We start from the raw sequence: 19,086 nt of genomic DNA, 5'->3' as shown, positions 1-19,086 counted from the left end.
GTGCTCTGTACTATATAAGAGATAATGGAGCCTGATTGGAGGGTCATTACGAGGCTCGTGTTGCTGGGAAATGTAGGTTCTTTTTTTCGTTGTTTCTATTGGCTGCTGTGTGTTGCAGTAAAGATAGAGATAAGCATAATCCTTGTCTCCGTGTCCTTAACAGAATTGAAAATTCTTGACACGATAGCTAGAAAAATGTTGACTCCCCTTGAGGTCTAGTTTTCATAAATATCTAGGTTTGGAAGGTTTGCCTAGATGTCAGTCAAGCCCTGGCCAAAGAACTTCACAGCTATACACACTGAAATGAGACCTCTCCATGCTGTGTTTTTATGCCTGTTAGAATTAGACCAAGCTACATACATGGGGTACAATTTTTCTAGGGAGAAGTGTGTAAACGCTGGGTTAAAAGACTTTTGTGGATCCACGCATAGTCCACAACTTTCCCTCACATAAATATGAAGAAAATGCTTGTTTTCAGCTAAAATTAGAGCTTTGTAGGGCCTCATGGGTAAAAAAAAAAGCCGAAACAGGGGTTGAAGAAAAATTGAATATTATTTCGGACAAGGTGAGACTCAACTCAAGGAATAATTACAACGTTTGTAAGGGTCAACCCTGAAAGTCACTAAATAAACATGAGCTTAACCCCTGCCCCCACCCCCACCCCCAGTATTATGGCACAAAGAGGACAGGCTTAACTAATGGTAATGTGTAAAGTATTTATACAGCCTCAAAAGAGGAATAAAGACAACATGCAAAACAATTAACATCCCAAGCCAAAATAGACAGAGTAAAATTTTATAAACACAATTACACAAACATTATAAATCCAACAAGGGTCACTGGAAATATAAATTTTTCTTATCTGAGCTAAAAACCATAAAGTCAATGGTCGCAGTAGACCAGAACGGGGAACACTTTAAGGTGGGCAATTATGTAGTACAAATCATATACACCAATCAGGTTTGTCCGGGTCAAAGATTTTACTTTCTGACTTTAGTCCTTTGAGTCCCAATCCACCACAGGAGTACATTTCTAAAGCCTCTCCAGGACCTCAGAGAAGGCACTCAGATACTCAGTGTCTCACGCACAGGCCAACAGTAGGATCCAGCCCTGGTCCACGTACCACTGGGTAGTTGCAGGAAAGGCCTCTTGTCACTTGTAGCTCTGTAGCATTAACTGGTGGTGCCTTATGATCCCTGGAGTCCACTTATTTGTACGGAGTACAAGATGGAGCAGGTCCAGTCCTTCAGGGCTCCTCTCAGGTCACAGACAGCAGGTCCAGTCCTCTTTTATTCTCCCTCTGGTCCAGTGGTGTTCTGAAGCCCTTTCTAGGTGGTTGCGGAGCCTGGGCCAACCCCACAACTATACTCATTAAATTAGACATCTCCATATTGGGGGCTTTTCCTTTTGTAAACACTAGACCCAGCCACACAAGTGGGGTAGCATTTTTACCTAGTGAAAGTGTCTTGTGGGAACAGCAGGTGGCAGATAGTTTGTGGATCCTTGCAGATTTAGAACTGTTCTTTAAAGAAATGTAAGGAAAATGCGTGTTTTTATCCAAAGACTGAGATTTGCAAAGGCTTCTGGGTAACAATAAAAACACAAACTTGTGAGTTCTATACCTGTCACGCCCTATAGATTCCCCAGGGTGTCTAGTTTTCAGAAATGTCTGGGTGTGATTCCCTTGGTTCTGGCTGAGCTATGGCCCAAATTCTGACGACGCCCAGTCAGTACTGAGGAGAAAACGTAATGTGTCCTGTGTTTTGGGGCTTTTCCTGCTGCAGGCACTAGGACCACCTACATAAAGTCTCTGTATTGCATTTGTTGCTTATAAATGTAAGCCTCTTTGCAAGAAAGAAGATAATTTGCTAAATGCCTTCTGAATCACAACGGTATGAGTAACCACAAATTCAGAGGTGTACAAATAATCACTGTTTCTAGAATCAGTATCTTGAGTACATTTCAGAAACACATAGGTTTACTTAATATCCATTTTTCATTCCTTTTATTTTACTATATGAATTGCTGTATAATCAGTAGACAATGGAAAATAATTTTAAGGTGCATCTCCGCTGATGGCTCTGGGTAGCGTGTGTTTTTTGGAAAACCCACAAACCCTATACCTCCCTGTGACTATAAGGGTTTATTGTAGGTAACAGTATATTTTGTACGTAAATCAGCCAATTGTGGCACAAAATTAAACAGCGAAAAACAGTAGCACCGTTGGCTTTTTTTCCTACTCATTCTCTTTAGATTTTTATTTCAACAGTTATGTTCTTTGGGAAAACCTTGAGGGATCTACATAAGTGACCTATTCTTGATTTCAAACATCTGCATACTTTTTAGAAGCGTGCCGTTTTCCTGGATCACCCATGGATTGGGCACCAGTGTCTACCACAAACTGCATGTGGGCTGGCTGAAACTACAAAAATTGGGAAAAATTGACTGCCTCTTAGAAAATTCCAAACACAGTGATTAATTGTTTTTGCTGTTGCTGAAAGCAGGGAAGATGGTGATCCTAGCACAGCAAACCTTTTATTGAAGCTATATTGTAGAAAACAGACTTTCTTGCACAGAAATTGTTCCCAATATTGTCCCCACAAAATAACAAAATGTAGCTAGATTGTGGCTATTTTCTCGGCAAGCTCCACAGGAATCTCCAAACCCTGAGTACCTTAAGAATTCCCAGGTTATTGGCCAAAAAGGAAACACATTTGGTGTGGATACCTCATGTGGAAAAAAAGTTATGAAGACCTACGTGCAAAGTACCACTAACATTACAAAAAAAAGGCTTAGCACTGAAGGGGAAAAGGCCTGCCAGTCAGTAAAAGGCGATAGTGGAATACATTCTAGATTTAATCTGACTAATAGGATACTCCCTCTAGACTGTTTTTATTTAAAAAACATGTTAACACTTTTTGTTAATTTAAGCAGTACTACACTTAAAGAATACATGTAACAAGAGGTCCATTGCAGTCTTATACTCTGCACCACCCACTTCACGTATACTGTTGGCCCAAAACAGACCTGAGTTAAACAACTCCATAGCAAAGCAGGACTAATTTTGCTCCTTTAATCAAGAACTTGGTGCTAGCGGGAGGTAATTTAACTATTATCGTTTACACAATACCTCATCAGATTTAATCCAGAGGCCCCCGATTTTTATGACAATTCTTTAGGCATCAACAACTGGTATCTATGGTATTCACTGCTGCCATGCAACTAATCAATGTAGTAAACCCATAAACCCAACATAATTATTTTAGTGTTAGCTCATATAGCAATACCATTTAACCAGGAAAAAATAAACTTTCAGCAAGTTCCAGAACAGCTGAATCTTACATGCAATATGGTGTGAAAAATGCCTGACTGACCGGTGCCTCTCAAGCACTAATCATTCTGTTATCCCAAACTGCATATGAGAATAATAGGTCCCATGCAAAACTTTAAACTTCACTTATCTGTTCTCAGGACTGATTGCCCCCTCCATATAGTTTAGATGTGCCTCTTCACCTTCCATGTCATATATATCCATGTCAGTTAAAAAGGAACCTCACACTATGAAACTTAGACAGCTGGATCTTAGACAGTCCAATAACTCAAGTAGTATTGTTATTCAACATTTTATAAATTAGGGCAACTGAATTTTTGATAAACAGACAGTCAACATTCTATTCTCCACTGGGTAACAGTTGTTGATTATTTTATTTTGTCAGTGTGTTTAGTCAAAGGTGTAATCATTGTAGTATGTAGCAATTTTGGTTTTAACTAGTGCAAACCTGAAGTGTAATTGTATAAAAGTCTTTACACCCTCCAACCCCCCCCCCCCCCATCATCCAGTTTGGAGATTCCACTACAATCCCTTTTACCAAACCCCCTTCAGTTGTTTCAGTTCTCGGAAACTGTCACAGTTCCAAATGGAGAGGTTAGCGCTGGTCAGAATATCTTTGCAACCCAGTTTTTAGCCATATCTTCCAAGCTTCAACTACTGGTTGAAGACTCTAGCAGTCTGTGTGAAACCCTTCCTTGCTGAAAAATACTACGGTAAACCCAAACACTGAGCATGACAGTTGGTCTTTAAAGAAGGGACCAGTTATAACAAAAAAACACTGATAATCACTATCACCATGTACGTAGGTATGAGAGATTGCTAGTCATTAAAGAAGAACTTCTCCAACGTGAAAGATCAGAAAGCTTTTAAACTGTTGGTTCAAAGTAGGGACAGCTATAATATTTCACAGAGCTAACAATGGATATAACTATTTATACAACAGTACAGAAATAAATACGATATGTATAACTGCGGCCAGGAAGATAATTAATGGAGATTATGCAAAGAGAGCTAATAGGGTTCGGAAAAAAGAACATTCATCTTGTATTTTCAGATCAGAAACAAGAGAATCAAATACGATTATATAACTGTACTCAAAAAAATAATTACTGCTTGTGTTGCACTCACTTTTGTAATAGTTGGGAAATATCTGTATCTACACTTTAGGCAAAGCAAGAGCCAGTCATGCATTTAAAAGGAAGTCACACTATTTTAAAGCACACCCTATTTCCCGCTGGAAGAAATAGAAATGGGCTTTCTAATCTCAATACAATGGTCTACTATATAAGGGCCCCCTTAGCTCAGACTGCCAGAATGTTTTTCTTTTTACAATTTGGTTACGGAAAAATTAAGCAAAGCATTACAGCAGTCAATCCTTAGGTTGACTGCTATTCTGATCACAATTTTCCCTTATCGATTTCAAGAAGTGCAGTGGCTCTCTTGAGTGTATACATTTATTAGATTGTATGGTGCACTGCTGCCCAAAAGGTGTTAACGGTTATAGTCGATGATTCTTATTTTGGATTTAAAAATACTTTATTACTCATTACCATCTCACAAGTATTGCTGTCATTTGTTAGAGGGATGGATTCAGAGGAAATTTGCCCTTGAATCTCAAAATAGTGTTTTATTTTCTCAGTATTAAGTTGAAAGAAAGGTTTATTTGCACAGTCCTTTACATATGTGCTTGCCCTTTTGGTATAGGGTGAAGATTTTCTCATAAAACCACTTCGTAGCTCTGGTAAAGACATTGTCTGCAATGTCCAACTTGTTCCAATGGATAGCTGTGAAACAGGCTGCGTGAGTAGGTCAATGTCCCTCATCTACAATCTGAAGAGTTTTGGCTCACCCACACAAGTGCTGCTGCAGCATCTGTCCGAGTATCAGATTATTGTTGATCTATGCGACCCTAATGTGTGTTTAGGATGACTTTTTCCAATAATTCTGCATTTATAAAGTTTTAGTAGTAGGCCTATAGCGCATGTTCCAAGGAGTTTAAAAGGGTTGTTTAATCCATGTTTGTTGTTATTTGATTCAAAGAGTAACTGATTTCTGCTGGTCAGAGTCTGTTTGTGTATAAATAACATCTTTAGAGGAGAGAGAGCTGGAGAGGCAGAGACGCATATCGAAAGAAAGCACTTTGAGTAAAGCAACGAGTAGGAGAAACGAGTGGTTGGGAGTGGTGGTCAGGAGATAGGGGAGGGATTAGGGGTTTGGTGGACATCACAATTACGGCACGATACTGGTGTTGATCGTAAAATCCACTATAACCCCATTAAAGCTTTTTGAGAGCCCAAGAGTGCAGGAAGATCACTCCCCACCTGTCACCCTCTGCCTATTTACCACATGCCGCTCGCTGGATATTGCGACTATTGAATGCTATCAAATTAATGCTGGATAAGATGGAGATTGCTGGGCAACTGAGTCTCAAGTATCTCTAGTCCCAAGTGAGTGTAAGAGCCTAAGCTACTGCCGCCAAAGAAGGAGCGTCATAGTGATAATACAGCCTCAGAAAACTTGAGAAAAGGAGGCAAAGAAGTTGGGGTGGGGGCACTAGGAGCGTACAGAGTGAGGTCCCCTGGTTCACTAAGTGGCCACCCTAGGGGGCTGGTACGGCTTGTGCTTGGGGGACCAACCACTGCTTACCTGAAAGGTCAACTGTTTGTCTAGGCTGCTCCCTGAACACTTTCCATCTTGCCAGTACGACCAGGAGTGAGGGGCAGAAGCGTTTGCACTCCTGCAGCACCTTAGCAGCACCCCAAATAGCGCTGGAAACACTATGGGGGTTATTACAACTTTGGAGGAGGTGTTAATCCGTCCCAAAAGTGACGGTAAAGTGACGGATATACCACCAGCCGTATTACGAGTACATTATATCCTATGGAACTCGTAATATGGCTGGTGGTATATCCGTCACTTTACCGTCGCTTTTGGGACGGATTAACACCTCCTCCAAAGTTGTAATAACCCCCTATATGTTTTTTCGTGACTGTTGAGGGGGCAATGACCCTGTGAGCCCTTGATTTGAGCCTTTTTTCATACAGAAAACGACTGTGTAACAACTACTATCACCCTTCATTACAACTATCCTTAAGACTCTTTAGTTACTTTAGTCACTAGCCTGTTTTTGACTAGTGGGTTAGTGACTCAAACTTACAATGTCAGAGCGCATTCTGAGACCAAAAGGTAGGGGGGTTGGGGCTGACTAAAGGGCGCAGTGGTGCGGCATGCTCAACAATGCTTTTGGGAGTAGGTGCCCCAATAAATCTCCTCCAGTACTCCATTCCCCTGTTCTAGATATATCTAAGGATGCCTTCTAGGACCATCAGGGGTTCTCGAAGGGGGGAGGGTGCAGGGGGTTGAAATCGATGGACTGACAGAGAGAAGTTGTAGGTGGTGCAGATGTCTCATGAGCCTTAGAGGATGGTATGGAGGATATTTCAGTGACAGTCTGCGCTCTTGTTGAGTTGACAAATGTAGATCTAATGGGTGCTCGCAACACGCCTAAAGTTATTTACAGTTCTGCCGCGATTATGTCTCTGCTGGCAGTCCAAGGGAATACCCTGCCACTCAGATTTGAAAGTCCAAACAAGATGCACAGGAAGGGATGGCACAATCGCATCAAAGTCCTTAATGAATACATTAAACACAGTAACTCCTAGTGCCCATACTCCAGTGACAAGAGGGAAGCAGAATTAAAAAAAATCAGTCAGGTCGGTTGCAGGTTTGGCATCAACTGCAGGACTTTGTTACAAAGCATTTTAAAGTAAAAAGACCGACAATCAAGAAGATCAAAGGGTGGGTAATGTGGAGTTGGGTAATGACAATGATAATAATGACTGTCAGTGAGGTAAAGTTGCGGTCGGACAAAAGAATGGAGATTGAAATAGTTGAGCCAGAAGAAACTACAATGGAGACTACTATTTCTGTCTGGTCAATAGTAATGCAGCCCCAAAGCAAACTTTCCAATGTGTGATGGAGAGATGGGTGATGTTGAAGCTTTATTAAAGGACCAGGAGAGACAAAATTGTGTAGAATCTTTGAAGCACTGTGTTGATGAACGTCAAAGGGTATCTCAGAGCAGGGTTGGTGCTTCTTTTATGAATAAGTACATAAAGTACAGAAAACCTGTTAATCATTCAATCCACAGGGCACCTGAGGCAATCCAAGACAACGTTCCTGCAGATAAAGCGATTGTCGCTGAGCCCACCTATCCCATTACTAATAGTGCTCTATTGGGACTGGAAGAGTTGGAGCTATCAAACCGATCTAACCTGAGGGAGGGTTTTCAAATCCAGGGAGAGGTTCCCTGTGAAAAGCCTTGTAACAAAGGTATTGGAAGGATGAGGAAAATTCTAAGGGGAGGAAAAACTCAGAAGCTGACTGTCAAATTTATGACTGAAAGAAAGGGTGGAAATTGGGGGGGAAAGGTAGTACAGAGAGAGAGACCTCCCCTTAACCCCATGTCTTGTAATAGAAACATCTAGTAAGAAAGAAACCAAGGTTGTTCCAAAAAGGACTATCAGTCCAAGTACGAAACGATTCCAGGACAAAGACACCGCTGCAGTTATTTGTTAAACCCCTATCTAATAGGAAGATACGGCTCTTTGGGAGCCGTCCCCTAAATCGATCTAGGCTTTTAAATGCACTTGCAAATAAAAAAGATTAAAGAATATTTCCTCAAGGGACTCGGTGCAGGTGGGCTTCAAGACTGTAGTAGGTAAGGAGCTAATAGGTGTACTGTTTGCCTCTGAGGAGGCGAGGGGTTTCAGTTGAAGCCTTGGTGCCTGCTCTGGTAGCATATGGCATTTGCCTACATGAAAGTGCTGAGGTAGAGTGGGAGAGTGCCAGGCAAACGGGGGATGGAGGCAGCCCCAGGAAACCTCAATGTTTAGCCAAACGTAGTGGGTTAGAATGCAATCAGGTCATCTCTACTAAGTCCTTGCGTGTAAGACAGAAAACAGGTGCTGGAAGAATCTGGTGGGAATGGAATGGATCGCAAGAAAGAGGGGTGACCATTATGTTTCAAAATTAGAGGCGCCCAAACTAGGGGAAATTAAGACCCACCCCACTATTTTGATGTGATTAGACACTCTCGCAATCTCTGGAGGAATGTGGGCCCTAGCTGTGAACAGTATAGATCTTGGGGCGCAGAGAGCTTCCCTTCCAAAAGTCACGCAGGGTCATCATACTTCAGAAGGAGCTGACGAGATTGACTGGTAGTATGCAGGGCATCCATTGCAGGACACATCTTAGTATGGAACATTCATGGGTTCAAATCTTCCATGCAAGCAGGAAGCTATAGACAGGTACGGACTAATTACCCTGTATTGTTCTTCCAGGAAACCTGTCTGTTAGAGTGCCCGGTTTTTTAGGGTTATGTCTCTTTAACACAAAAAGCCAAGCCCTCGACCAGGGCAAGATCTGTAGGTGGATTACTAATGCTGGTATCTGTCCACTATCAGAGGAAAGTAACAAAGTTGTAAATTGCTTGTGCATGGGTTCTTGCCTACTTAATTGATCTGTTCAATGATGTTGCAGAGTTGAATGAAATGGTCTGTGTAAACATAAATGTTCTGCCAGCTCACCCCCATACCAGTATGTGAACTGTTGAACTTGGTAATAGTGCACAAACTGTCAGTGGAGTATCCCAATGCACTTTTTGTTATAGGGGGGCTTTAATTAGAAACCAGTGTTTAAAAAGTTTGATGATTCCTTGAAGGAGCAGCTGTCGGCATTAAATACCCTGGACTGCATTTTTCCAGCAAGTACCACTGAAGGTGATGTGAAGGGTCTGCCTTGCTAAGTTCAGCAGAACTTGATTAATGTTAACAGTCGGTGTAATGACGATATACCTGCTACCAGAGCCTTTTAATATGTTAACAGTTGTATGCCCATTGACTATGTATTTGTCCCGATTTACCAGTTTCATCAGGTAAATGTATTTTTAGAGTTCTTAATTTAGGGCCAATTGATCATAATGCTCTTAGCATAGAGTTTAAAGATCCCTTTGCATCTCAAGTAAATGCAACCTTGCCCCCTGTGGTAGTTTACCACAGAAGAATCTGGGTTTTGATCACAGAAGACTCACTTCAGGCCCTACCTCCAAATGAATTTGAGCTCCCCGATTTGGAAGTAGGAGATGATGGGATAGGTTGGTACAACAGACTAATGAAGCAATTATTAGCCCATTCCAAACTGACCAAGGGTGAATCAAAGCCAGTTTGGGGTAGTAGAGAAAAAGGGTATGGCTGGTTTGACAACAATTGTCAGGAGAGAAGAAGAACTGTGAATATCTGTTGACAATTTAATACAAATCTAAAGAACGCAAATATAAGAGAAGAGATGGAAGCTTCGAAAACTGCATATCGTAACTTATGTGCCCATAAAAAAGGCAATGGTACAAGCTAGATTGGGACCTAATGCTAGCAACTACTGTGCAGAATAGTAAGCATTTTCAGAGGCTGGTGAATTTGGTTACTCTTATTTCACCATGTTACCTTGAGGCACAGATAAGTGAGGATGATTAGTATACTTTTATTTATTCCCACTACAGTGGTGGAAACTCAGAAAATGTGTCGGTGCCACTGGATACTTCCCAATAAGATAGAGAGCCTATCATAAACTTCCAGGCAGCAGTGGTACTGTCCAAAATTATCTGTAACAGAAAATCCTACAGGCCTGGTGATTCAGTCTGGCCAACCATCTGTTATCTTTAAGAAGGATCCCATCAAGTGCGGCCTAATCTTGTGTGGGTTTTTAAAGTTGGTAACATCTACAGGTATCCTTCCAGATTCATCAAAGAGAGCCACAGTGAAGCCTATTCATAAAAAAGGAAAAACTGACCTTCTAACCAACTATCGGCCGTTATCTTTGCAGAACATCACTTCTAAGCTATTTTCCCAAACTCTATCAAAGAATATTGTTGCATGTGCTTTTGACACTGGACTGATCCCTGTGGAGTAGGGAGGATTCAGGTCAAAACACTCAACAACCACTGTTTCACTCTGTGGGGTGTCACAAGGAGGTCAACAGAGCTGGTAAGTGGTCTTTGCTGCTGTTTCTTTGACTTCCAGTGGCATTCTACAGGGTGGACAGAGGCATCCTATGGTGTAAGTTCCAACAATGGAATATATCTGAGGCACTGTTAGATCTCCTCTTAAAACCACATAGTAATAACTGGGTATAGTTTGATCTTGATGGAGCAGTAAGGCTGTCAAGGAACAGGCCAGGCAGGCCTCAAAAATGTACCCAACCACCCACTATGGCGAGTCATTTTTTTTAATCAGGTTGAGCTATTTTTAGGTCCTTCTCACCCCGAGTTGATAATGAGCAGGCGTTCTGTTCAGTCAGAAAGTAAAGGAGCAATAAAAACCCCTTTAAATCTTGTTATGTTGGCACGTTTGCTCTGTTTTGAGACAGAGATCAAAAGTCATTTTGACTTGCAATTAATTTCCCTTCTCAATGCAGAGTTCCAGGATTTTGTAAGGTAAAATTCTCTGACCTGCTGTAAAAAGAATTATTTAAATGTTTAGTAGGAAAAAATCTGACACCATAGAGTCTTTAATATCACAGTCAGTCAACTGTACAAACATATCAAAATACATTTCAGTAGTTGTAAAAGCCCTTTTGTTTTTTAATTTGTGTGATGAAAAAAATCATTTAAAAGGACAAAAATAAATCAGAACTCTTTACTTAGTGATGTGCAAAAGATAAATGTTTTCTGAAACCCAAATTTCACCTACTGTTAATACTCTATATAGTTTAATCAGTAAAGCCGCAAGTTAGTTGGAAGTTTTTTTGGACATCTTTTGGAAATGTACTGTCTGTAAATGACAGTATGCTATCACATCATGCTTTGGTCATATATTTACTAAACATGAGTGTTTGAAGATAAACAGAGAAACATTCCTGCCTTGGTGGCAATGATATTAGTAAACTAAGAGGAAAGTCATGGATCATTTGTCCCCTACAAGTAGGCTAGATTATTATCATATCTGCATCAAACATTTTGTCTATTTAATCAAACAAAATAGTGTTTTTTCTGCAGCAAAAGTGCCAAGCTCACATATTTGAAGGTGCACCCATATGTGAGAATGAAGAAAAAGGCGACTCTGTAAACAAATTGCCTAGGATCACGCAATTTGAGACCCGTTTGAGTCAAGTACATTACAGTTAGGTTGAGAAGATTATTCAAGTTACTCGACCTGCATGTCTAGCAATATTTTTATAATTTTTCAGGCCTGCCACGTATTAAGTGCCACTAAATTATTTTCTTCTAAGATTGGGGTAAGCATACTAGCTGCCATATTTATGCAGACGACCTGGTGGCGATGGATCTTACGCTCAAAGCAAATCAAATACATTAATCTCTTACTGCCTAGAAAATAAATTAACAATCAATATTGAGAAGACAAAAACCCTGGTTTTTGCAAGGCGATAAAGGAGATTCTCTTGGTTTCTAGCCAACACACAGTTTGAGCAGGTCAGGGAATATTTGGGGATGATCTTTTAAGACTATTTAAAATGGAATAAACATCTGGCCAGTTGGAGGCTTGTTTTGACAGCTGTGGCTTGAAGCGGTTTGACAGTAAATATGGTAGTTATACCTTTGAGCTTCTAATTAAAGTCATAAAGGGTCAATTAGTTCTGCAGGCTTTGTACGGAGTGGAGGCCCTGGCAATGGACAGCCAGGTTACACTGCAGGATTTAGAAGGTAGTATCCTAAAATCAGTTCTTGACCTACCAAAAAATGCAATGGTTCAAGCTATAACAAATTAGTTGGAAATTGTATAGCCTGGAGTGATCTGGTGGAAGCAAGGGCCCTGCAATTTTGTTTAATTAAAAAGGGATCCCCCTGTGATAAATTATCTGTGTTCATTCTCCCTGAGGTATTGTCAATCTTCTCTAGTAAGAGGAATCAAGTGAAAGTTATGATGGACCGCTTAGGTGTCCTAGATATGCACCTTGACGGGCGAAGTGAAGCAACTAGTCAAATAAAGAGCAATCTTAGGCGCTGAGCTGAAGAAACTAGCTGAAGTGGGGACCTTCAGTACTTGAGGAGTAGGAGATCTGTTGTGCCTTTTTTTATTTTCCAAGGAGGACATCAAACTCTTCCCTTATTTATACAGGATCCCAGGTAGAACTTTGCAAGATCAAATTTGGCAACTGAAGGTGGGAATTGATCCGGGGTGGCAGATGCCAGGGCTGAAAGCCCAGATAGTAGAGAACCATGGTCAGTGTTCATGTAAGCAGTGTAAAAGACACTCAGTGAGAGCCTTACTGTTGGATTGTATATTTTTCTTAGAGGAAAGAAAGAAGATTCTATCACCAGTTTCCAAATATGGGATAAGGTTGAGAGAAAAGGGATTAAATATGGTACGTGGTTTGAGACATAAAGATGTAGACAATGCCATCTGCCAATAATTGCACAAGATTACATCACCTTATGCCAGGAAGTCCCCTTACTGAGCTGTCCTAGGTTGGCGTTGATGTCATGTCTTGGGATAGTATTTGATCTAATGGGGACAATGTAGACTAAATTAGGAGGATGCCCTGCGTATGATACTGGCCCTTTAGCCATTACATAAATGATATGTATGCCTACGAAAGTGTTCTGCTGTGGATTTACCTATGATGTACTTTTAAAAGGGGTTTTAAATATGAATTGTCCCTTTGCTGGTTATTAGATGTTTGCCTTGCACAATACACTTTTGTAACCTAAGCATTTGAAATTAACTTTGTATAGTAATAGGTTAAATTGATGCACTCCTGAATAATTTGTTATGTGCAGTATAAATAGGTTACAGGTTCCCCAAGACGCACTTTAATTGAGAGGATATTTCATACACCATTTAATATCTGTTTTTAGGTCTGTGTTATGTGGTGGTTGTATTGATATGATTAAGCCCTATTTAACAGAGATTTTATGATATTTCTAATTGTTCTTTATTAATGAATTGTAAAATAAGCTATATTTCTAAAAAGCATTTATTTTTTGGAAGTGGAAGTAAAAAAAATAATCTAATATGAACATCTTTAATTGACAAATTTGGTGATAAACAGCAGAAAGTGGCAGATCATGAAATGAGAAACTGGATGAGTTAAAGGAAGAGGACAGTCAAAAATGAACCTACATAAGGTACTGTTAAAAGATAAGCTAATATAAGCAGAGCATGAAAGAGGCCCTACTTAAGAGGAAGATACAAACGCAAGGTCAATTGTTGAATTTATGTTTGCTGTGACTGCAGCAGAGAAAGACTGACACCCAGGCCTAACCTTCAGAAAATAAGAAAAAAAGCTAACGGAGGAAGCCAACAGGTCAAAAAGAGCAAGGCCCGAATGAAGGGACTGAGCATTAAGCTTTCACCACAGCTTTAATTTCTCATGCAGAAGAAATAAATTAATGAACGGAAAAAGAAAAAGACTTAAAGAAGTGACTTGAGTGTGTACCGATTCATCATATTTAAAATGCAGAGGGAAATGAGATGTTTAGGAAGAATACTGCACAATGAAAACGGAATCACCCCAAGAACAGGACCTTTAGAAAGCCAGTAAAACAAGGATAGTGAACATGAGAGGACGTATTTCCAAGATTTGGAGTTCTAAGTTTTCATCCATCATAGAGGCCACATTGAGCCATATGTCTTTCCTAGTGTTGACCAACTACTGTTGCTCCCTGTGAAGACATACACAAAGTACTGAAACCTTCCCAAAACGGGTATGAAGACCTAAGCCCTGACAATATTGGGTTAATAAATATCTATGTACTGTTCCCTCACACTCTAAACCAACACTTGAAGCGCAATAGGATCTGAAAAGTACCAAGATGAGCAGAATCCCCCTTCAAGGTATGCATTATGCACTTGATACTAACAGCCCATGAGTGCTTTAGGCAAGGAAAGCCACACTGGATAAAATCCAAACGACTCCCTTAGGAGCCATCTACTGCTTTGTCACAGGAGCATGGTAACCCAAATGATGACTGTTCTGGGGCAGGATGATTTCTATATGATAGCTGTGTCTCTTCTGCTAACCCCCGAGAGTGGCAAATGGGCGCTTTGAACTAATCCTACTGAGGTGGGCTGCCAGGTACTTGCTGAATAATTAAGCCCCAACTAGACAGAGAGCTCAATAAAATGGTGAAGCTCACACAGTAAATTCAATGACACAAAGGATCATCCATAGGTACTATATGACCAGAAAGAAATGGTCTAAACTAGGATTGGGCCCCATGGACACTGTCCTACATACCATACACTTAAGTGAACCTTGGGTTGATCACACTAAGAAAGGAATAATTAGTGCCTACTGTTGATGCACCAAAGGAGGCTATAAAGCCATTGAGGTGGTGATTCTACAGACGTATGCTCATAAACCCATGGTTGCGTACATCAGAGGCACAACTAATAAACGAAGCTCATTACACAAGTCAGCGTCCACCCTATTCCAAAGTACTTGGGCTAATTAGGAAGTGAAGTAGACAAAACTTCTAGAAGACTATACCTTCGCAGGTGGACTGTGTGACTAACAATGCACTTAACAGTATCTAAGATTAGTGAGGTTACGCTTAGGTGCCGAACTAACCAGTGGATGGGCCTGTTTACGCCCAAGGTGTTTACCTTGTTTGTTTTGTTTTGTAGACCTCCAAGTTGCCAAAATCTTTGAATGGTTTAATGACCCTACAGGTGCAGAGCTGTAATGTGAAAGCAGTGACCCTCGCACCCCAGTACTCATATTCACAGACTCTGTGACAATTAGATGCTGCTACTATATGCTACATTGTGAACCTTGGTGGTAAACTAGTTGAGAATCCTCTGTGATTACTTAAGCATTAGGCCGCCAAACAGGTCACCAATACCTTCATAGATGGTAATCATCCAAAGTACGGTTATAGATCACTTCTGGTCAGCGATGTGACTCTACAGCACTTGATATAATTGTGCCTGCTTTCAAATCAATGAATGAATGACACTAACACACTTGATTCCAATACTATGAGAGCCCAGGGTGCAAATGTTGTATCGCGGTGACGAGTCATCTGAAACTCCCAATTTAGTGAAGACGAAGCATCAACTATGATTCAAATGGGCAGGTACGGAGTACCAGTACGTCTATAATTTGTGTCTGCATTTCTAAGTACTGGTGCAATACTTCTCATTATAGAATCAGCACCCATCTGTAGCACGCAGGTACTGAGGGGTGGCGAGTACCTGTACACGGACGTTTCTAATTAAAGCACTGACCACCTAGAATCAAACTCAGCGCCCACTTTTGTGAAGTGGTGAGGCCTCTACTACTGGTGCTGGCTCGTCCTAGTTGCACATACGGCAGGGTAGCCAAAAGACGGCATTTCAGGGTACCCCGCCCCCCGGGAGAAGGCTAGAGTCCGAAGTGCACATCCCCACAGGCTACTCTCTCCTCTTGCATATCGTCTGGGCGAAGACTGACAACTAAACGCCGCCGCCATTTTACGAGTGCCGGCCGGCCCCCGCCGACTATCACATCCCCTCACTCCGTTAAAATCCCCTCCTCCCCTGTAAATCCGCTATTCTCCGAAATCCAGACTGTCAAAGGAGGAGGCTTTAGAACTGGGCAGCCCCTCCCTCCCTGGGGCGGACACCACCAAGGGGAACGCCTCGCTCTGCTCGCCAGCCGGTACCTGTACGGTGGTGCCACGGCGGCATGCGGGAAACCGTAATAATTACTCGCCGCCATCTTGGTGTCTTCTCAAAAGCAAACCCGGCCGGTGAAAAGAGGGGGCGGAGCTCTCCTCAGGTCACGTGCAGGGACTGACGGCCGGCGGCACGAGCGCGGAGCCGGTGTTGCCTGTTAACCCCCCTACACGCGCGTGCCGAATGTCTGTCACACTGCGCATGTTCAGTGTACAGTGGCGCGAGAGCGAAGCTCTTGGCTCTTGTGCGCATGCGCGATGTCTGGGTATGTAGGTAGAGGTAACACTATCGTGACCTATACCTCTATTTTTTTTTCTCCCCTTGATATAAGCAATGTTTGCATTTTGAAAAATGCATTTTCTCATGTGCCCCCATTGCGGACCTTTTTATTAAGAACGTGTCACACTTAACGTCCCACCAAAGGGTTTTATATTACAAACATCAGGAACGGTGGTGGCATGGACAATTGGGCCACCCAGTTGCTATTAATAATTCAATAAAATGCTGATTAACGTCAATTCTGAGCTTATATGCTGTGTCTAGGGTTGCCGTCTTTCTGAGAGAAAACACCGGCCGTTTATTTTAAGAGTCTGCAACGCACCTATATTTGATATTAAAAAGGAATTCAAAGAAAGTCGCATGTATTCATTTGTAGAAATATTTGTCTGTATTTGTTAACTATAATTATTAGTCATGGGTCATTAACTCAGCTCTAGAACACATTTGAAAGCGCTTTCTGTTTATATTTGCTGTTTGAAATATGTACAGATAAGGGCTAAAAAAATACCAGCTTTAGATGATTTTGCTTATTTTTGTACTGGCCAGGACAGCAAAATACTAGTGGTGCTGGTAGAAAACTGTCCAGGCGGCAACCCTATCTGTTCCCTGGCCTCTGGTGAAGTGACTGTACTAAAACTAGTTAGTGTCTAAGCCAGATGTGTATATCTAAGTGCAATAGTACAGTGTCTCATGAGGGTAGAAACCAAACCAGTTCTCCAGAAGAGAAGTTAGTAAGCAAATCAGGCAGTAAAATGATGGTCAGACTCCTCATGTGGGAACTGGCTATTTGGCTCGGAATGCGTTATTTGAAACTTTGTACCTCTGTTCTTCTTAGATCTCTTTACTGTTAGCCTTCAAATTGATCACCAAAATAGTCCTTTAACATTTTACCCTGAAGGCCGCAAGGCAGAGTGGACCCAGGTCTAGTCCGTAGACATGGGTGAGCCAACAAATAATCAGCATGCGCCAAGCCAGAGCCGAGTCAAAGGTCTGGCTTGGCTCTTAAGGACGGAGCATGAGCCGAGCCCTGAAAATGTTTGTCATGTGAATCATACAACAAATATCCCATACAATATAATGAAGCCTCTTTAAAATTAAAAAAATGTATGTCTTTAACACGTGGAAGTGTTGACACTGTTATGTCACATTATAGCATTGCACTGAAAAGTACTTATCAAAAGGGATAGTTTTTAAACATAAACTTAGAATCATTCCTGCCCCACCCCAACCATAGCAACAGTGCAATTAAAGAATTAGGAGGCAAGACTGTTTTCACGTGAACCCTCTATTTGGCCCATGTTCTTAAAGATAATGCAGCAATATAGTCTACAAAATTATACACAACAGGTTTTTGTACAGCTGGTATTCTGAACTCACCTATTTGACGGTACTTTCATATGAAATATTGAAGAAGAATATGGAGGAACGATAAAATGAAATATTTGCTGAAGATCATCCGATTTGGTTAAGTGGGGAAGCCACAATTAATGCAGGTTTTCTGGTTTCACCTTTAATCAGCCATTAATTGCGTATCTGTTTGTCTCACCTTTTTATTTCAAATGTTAATGCTTTGTTTTTACCTCTCTTTGCATGAGGATAGAGTTGTGGACTCGTGGTCTCAACAGGCCTCAAGATGAGCCAGAGTCAGGCTTCAGGCTCGAACCTGGCTTGAGCTTCCGGCTGCTTATCCACCTCTACTACTCAAGGCGGTGGTGCGGGTTAGAAATAAAGATATAAATAACCAAGCTTGTATTTATTAGTAAATTTAGGTATAGACCATGCTTTGACTAAAGCAAAAGTACTTTAATCTCTACATACACAAAATAACTGCACACAAAGACTAATATCAGACTGTTGACAATGGTATTACTGAATCATTAGTACGGGGTATTTGTGCAGGAACATCTTAATTGTCCTAGCAGGGTCTTTGTGGAATGTTTTCTACACTTAAGTGCTGGCCCAGGCATGTTTTAGTCACTCATGCACATTTAACTTGAGTTTTCAGTCAGTTAGTTATCACATTGTGTTACTTTGTTACCTTTGGCAGCCTTTGGCAGTTCCACCTTTGGGAGCTCCACCCAGTCTTTGCATCTGCAAACTCAGCTGCCCTTACCCCTTGTAGGTAGCTGGCACAAAGAAGAAGTGAGGGCTTACACCTTGTTGTTGAGTGATGGCCAGTCCACATAATGAAGTGTTAGGTGGGGCAATCATGGCCAGAATGCTAACCCAACTAGAATTACAGGCAGCAAGAATTACTCTTGCACACCTTCACCCAGTCCTCCCCAACCTCATATCCAACCCTCCTGACACCAACCCCTACCATCTCCAAATCCAACCATCTCAGCCCCAATGCTCTCCCATGGAAGGCTATTCTCTTCAAATTCTTCCCACACCCACACCCTCACTCTCACCTAACCCACCTTTACGCATATTCATTTATAGGTACTTACCAGCTATCTTTTAGGGTGCTAACTCTCCTCAACAATCACTGTTCCTTGTTGCTTTTGAGATCCCTGGGAGAGAAATCAGGGCACAGGAAAAGGGAGGATTAAGAAATGTCTTAGCTAATGTGAAGAAAAGTTTCAATTCTATTAAGGACACAGAGGCGAGGATTATGCAATCCTTTCTTCACTTTTATTATTACAGCAAGTTCAAAGTTCAAGTAAAAAACACAGTAAAAACACTAAATAGCCCAAGAGTCCAACAGCGTGATCAAGGTAACCATAAACCAGTAGAAGTACTGTCCGAATGTCCATATAAATGTGTGGCAGGTCCAGTCCTTCCTCTTCTTCACTGTAGGAA

General features: G+C 41.4%; 1 protein-coding gene across 1 annotated transcript in view; it reads right to left on the bottom strand.

Annotated features, from left to right (window-relative positions):
• The window catches only part of ZFR2 (zinc finger RNA binding protein 2), a 641,917-nt gene extending 625,741 nt beyond the window's left edge, over window positions 1-16,176 (bottom strand). Inside the window, exon 1 of the mRNA XM_069216682.1 lies at window positions 15,993-16,176. Within this exon, the coding sequence (XP_069072783.1) occupies window positions 15,993-16,048 (56 nt within the window). The 5' untranslated portion in view covers window positions 16,049-16,176. The remainder of the gene's footprint in view (window positions 1-15,992) is intronic.
• Window positions 16,177-19,086: the final 2,910 nt, after the last annotated feature.

Source organism: Pleurodeles waltl, chromosome 12, assembly GCF_031143425.1.
Source record: "Pleurodeles waltl isolate 20211129_DDA chromosome 12, aPleWal1.hap1.20221129, whole genome shotgun sequence".
Classification (NCBI taxonomy): Eukaryota; Metazoa; Chordata; class Amphibia; order Caudata; family Salamandridae; genus Pleurodeles; species Pleurodeles waltl.
Note: the sequence above shows the minus strand (reverse complement) of the source record. Positions and strands in the feature narration are given on the sequence as shown.